At 47.4% G+C, this 4769-nt stretch overlaps 1 protein-coding gene across 1 annotated transcript in view; it reads left to right on the top strand.

Moving 5' to 3' along the window:
* The first annotated feature begins 3092 nt into the window (after positions 1–3092).
* Positions 3093–4769, top strand: part of ACOT12 (acyl-CoA thioesterase 12) — a 36656-nt gene continuing 34979 nt past the window's right edge. The window contains exon 1 of the mRNA XM_029910923.1: positions 3093–3224. Coding sequence (XP_029766783.1) covers positions 3093–3224 — 132 coding nt within the window. The remainder of the gene's footprint in view (positions 3225–4769) is intronic.

The following is a 4769-nucleotide window of genomic DNA, read 5'->3' as shown; positions in this document are numbered from 1 at the left end:
ACTTTGTATCATCTGGACTGAGACTGAACAGACAAGGAAGGAAATGAAATACCAACTGCATATAGTTTATACGCAGTTCATCAGGTAGCAAAGGCTAAAGCTATGCCACTCTATTCTGGGCTTTTATTTGCTTCACAGATCCAAAAGGGTAGGAGAATTCAGAACAAGCTTCATTCTGAAGCAACAGAGAATAGAAGTAAGTGAAGTGGAGTTCAGCATACTGATTGGGAGAATCCGTTTCCTCTGAGGTGTATATAGCGTGATGCTAAACTGGCTGTAACTTGCTATAAGCATTGTTTGCCAAAAATAAAAACAAGAATTGTGCCATAATGTAGTGATGGTAACAAATATGAGGGAAGAGAATCTCTACAGCACTGCAAAACTGTGACTTGGTGAGGCCCATTCAAAGATGGTTTATCTGCCTAAAACTCAGTAATTCCTTGTTTTGTGGGTTAAAGTTGGATCCTCAACATCATTTAAATGCATTTTGTGTGTTAATTCATTCATGTATGTTTTTAATAAATGTACAAAGCTTGTGGTAAGGAATAATGAAGAAAAGGATGTTGCTATAACAATTCTCAAACTTCATGAAACACTGCGAATGAAATCCTCTTTTTTACTGGTACCTGTGCTGGTTTTTAACTGCTGGGAAAAAATTAACATTGCATCAGATACAAGCTTCTCTTTCAGGCCCTCCACAATTTAGCCCTTCCCTGCTTGTCCACTCTGTTATCTCAGCACGTCATAGACTGCTGCCTTCACTCTGCCAGCAATGCCAATCTTCTCCATCAATTAGTTCTGCCTCTTCAACAAGCACCTCCATACTCCCCCCCCCCCCCTTGCTACCTCATATGCTTAAGCCTTTAGGCGATATTGTAATACATAATAAATAATATCTACAACTCAAACACCGTATCCATGGCAACATGCAGTTGAACTTAGGACTCTATGACCCATGCAAAGGCAATTACTTTACTGTTTCTTTACTGTGTTTATGTATTAATGGTTTAGAATAGGAGGAATGACATCTGAGGTGGGCATTTCCTGGGATGGGTCCTCTGCAAAACCTCCAGCCAGTTATTAACTGCCAAGAGATGCTTGACCTACAGGTCATTACTGCGGAGGCAGATGTCAAAAGAAAAAACATCAACATTCATAGTGATAAGGGGCACTTACATTTACAACACCCATTGGTGGTGCCGTCAGTCTGTGACAATATGAATGAGTGAGAGTTCAAAAAATTGTCAGATTATAAATATTTCAGCAGTAACACACCTGCTAAAATGTATTTAGCACCAGGCAATGCTGTAAGTATAAACAGTCTGAGTGGCAATGAAGTTCAGTGAATAGAGAACTGGTCTGGATGTCACGATAGCTGGAATCCTTGCCTAGATTTACTATTGACTCACTGTTCATCTTGGCAAGCTTTAACCTGTCTGTGCCTTACTTTCCTCTGATGTCCAATAAGGATAATGATACTTGTCCTCTTTTGTAAGGAGCACTTTGAGCTCCCCAAATGAAAAGCGCTAGGTGCTATTAATCTAACATGAAAATGATCACTAATCCCATTCAAAGTCTCTCGGGTCTGCATTGATCTAATGATTTCTATCTCCCTCTATCCAAAATTTGATCCATTGTTATTTAGTTTAAAGTTAGACAGAGAATGTCTTAACTGATTTGTAGTAAGACTCCTCAACCACAGCTTGGTATCTATGGGTATGTCTACACAGGGATAAAAATACTGCAGCTGGCCCGGGTCAGGCTTTTGGGCTGAAAAATTGCTGTGTAGATGTTTGGTCTGGGGCTGGAGCCTGAGCTCTGGGACCTGCAAGGTTGGAGTCAGTTAACTCTGTATCTTGGGTCTTTTATCCTCATGCAGACATACTCCATCAGGCCAGTGTTTTCCTCCGTACTTAGACTAGGGTGCGGTGGGTCAGCAGATGTTGACTTTTTAGAGGCAACCATTGCATATTGAATAAGAATGTAAGAACGGTCACACTGGGTCAGATCAATGGTCCATCTAGCCCAGTAGCCTGTTTCTGTTGGTGGCCCATGCCAAGTGCTTCTGGCAGTTGGAGGTTAGGGGCACCCGCAGCATGGGGTTGTGTCCCTGACCATCTTGGGTAATAGCCATTGATGGCTCTGTCCTCCATGAATTTATATCTTTTGATCCCAGTTATACTTTTGGCCTTCACAACATCCCCTGGCAACCAGTTCACAGGCTGACTATGCATTGTTTTAAACCTACTGCCTATTAATTTCATTAGGTGACCCTGGGTTCTTTGGTTATGTGAAGGGATAAATAACACTTCCTTATGCACTATCTCCACATCATTTATAATTTTAAAAACCTCTCTCATATCCCCCTTAGTTTTCCCTTTTCTAAGTTGAACAGTCCCAGTCTTTTTAATCTCTCCTCTGATGGAAGCTGTTGCATACCCCTAATCATTTTTGTTGCCGTTCTCTGCAGTTTTTTCTAATTCTAATATATATTTCTGAGATGAGGCAACCAGAACTGTATGGGAGATGTGGGCGTACCATGGATTTATATAGTGGCATTAGGATATTTGCTGTCATATTATCTACCCCTTTCCTAACGGTTCCTAACACTGTTCACTTTTTGTGAGTGTGATGTTTTCAGAGACCTATCCCGGATGACTCCACAATGCCACTGACAATCACACAGCGCGCTTACCTGGGGATCTGTTGAAGGATGAGCCTTTTCAAGCCATGCCCCACCCCCACTCCCCATCCTTGCATGGGTAGCTGAGATGCACCTAGCGCCTCCCTACCCCCCACTGCTCGGAGGCGGCTCAGAGCCGGCGGGCAGCCTGCAGGGACTGCGCCTGGGGTTGAAGTACTTTCCCGTGCAGTGGCGGGGCTAGGGAGGAGGCGGCTGAGCTGAGAGCCAAGCGCAGGGCACCGGCTGCCCTTTGAGCCTCAGCAACGCGGGAGCAGCTCACAACACATTAGCCCGGGGCACGGCACGGGACGGTTCCTGTGCGAGCAGCGCCGGGAAGAGGAGGAGGAACCCGGGCTCTGCCTGCCCGCAGCGGGAAGCCCCGGAGGGAGCAGCCGCCCCCGGCGGAGCCATGGAGCCTGCCGAGGGGCAGAGCAGCGGCCAGGTGTGCATGTGCCAGACCATCTTCCCCGAGCACGCCACGCACCGCGGGGAGCTCAGCGCCGGCCAGCTCCTCAAGTGGATCGACACCATCGCCTGCCTGGCAGGTAAGGGGCACCCCGCGCTCAGCGGCCCTGCAGCAGCCAGCTCCCGGGGGGCACTGAGCCGGACACCAGGGCCGAACGTTGGCTGCAGGGGGGAAACTGAGGCACGGAGGGGGACGGGACCTTCCCAAGGCAAATCAGGCGGAGGAGCAGGCAAAGGACCCAGAAGTCCTGACTTCTAGCTCCTCCCTCTTCTGACCACTCACGCGCGGTCCCTCCAGCCCAGCGTGAGACTCATCAGAGATGGGGACTCTCCAGTGTCTGCTGGGATTGGCCCTGCCTGGGAGCTGAGAGCCCCGCTAAGGACATGGCCTGCCGGGGGCTCTTGTTAAACCAGCAATGGGAGCCAGCTTGGCTTCTTAGGAGCCTGTTGTCCAGCCAGTCTGCAGCCTCCTCCCCGCCAGAGGTGATGGCTCAGACTGGAGCGCCCAGCCATGGGGCTGGAGAGCGTTGTTGTTGCTGTGAAGGAAGGAGCCCATCCTTTGGACTCGTAGCCACTTATCCTTGGAGTTGCTCTGCTGGGAACTATCAACGTGACTACACTTGATGGTTCAGAAGGTGTGTGTATGTGTGTGGGGCAGTGGGGATATGTTGCATTAGGCCAGTTACACACAGCTATAGAAGGCACAGAGACAATTCCTAAATTTACCCATCAAGTAACCATTTTAGGACTTGGATCATGAGCACTGAGAGCCATTGTAACTATATGAACTAGCTATTTCGGCTTCAAAAGTTCTGGTTGTTCATATAAATATCTAATTCTTTTAAAATTCTTACTGAACTCTTCATCTAAGCAATTTCCTGGAGCCATATATTCCACAAGTGAGTTGTAATTTGCATGGAAAAAAATATTTCTTCTGACCCATTTTTAAAATTGTAGCCTCTTAATTTCAAAATGTCCCACTGTTTCTTGTATTATGGGAAAGAAGCAGAATGAAATTTGCTCAATTAAACCTTAGAATGAGAAGTGGAATAGAGGTTTAGATCATGTAAGATTTTCCCATCAGTCCATTTGGTAGAGTTTTGTCCACTTCACATTTAAAAGTCCCAAGCACTGGGCTTCCACCACTTCCCTTGGAACTCTATTTCACACAGTAAAGAGCTCATTATAGATGCTATGTTTACAGGTATTCTTATTTTCTTTTAATTGCGTGATACCTATTTACTGCCCTTGTACATAATTTGCTAAATCCTGGTGGATATATTCCAGATCTGCCAATTCTCTCTCTTTCAAGGGCAGCTCCAGCCAACATGTGAAGACCCTCTCTTGTCCTCCCTCTTTACTAGGCAATCTTGTGCACGTTGTGACTGAAGTGGCAATCAGGGCCGGCTCCAGGCACCAGCCAAGCAAGCTGGTGCTTGGGGCGGCAGCTTGTAGGAGGCGGCATTCCGCCCAATCCTAGGGTGGCACAGCCACTTTTTTGTTTGTTTGTTTGTTTGTTGTTCCACTCCGGCCGCCCTGTAGGGGGCGGCGGCGCCAGGGCCGGCTCCAGGCACCAAGCACCCAAGCTGGTGCTTGGGGCGGCACCTGGAGGGGGGCGGCG

Source organism: Terrapene carolina, unplaced genomic scaffold (genome assembly GCF_002925995.2).
Source record: "Terrapene carolina triunguis isolate 2854851 unplaced genomic scaffold, T_m_triunguis-2.0 Scaffold69, whole genome shotgun sequence".
NCBI lineage: Eukaryota > Metazoa > Chordata > Testudines > Emydidae > Terrapene > Terrapene triunguis.
Note: the sequence above shows the minus strand (reverse complement) of the source record. Positions and strands in the feature narration are given on the sequence as shown.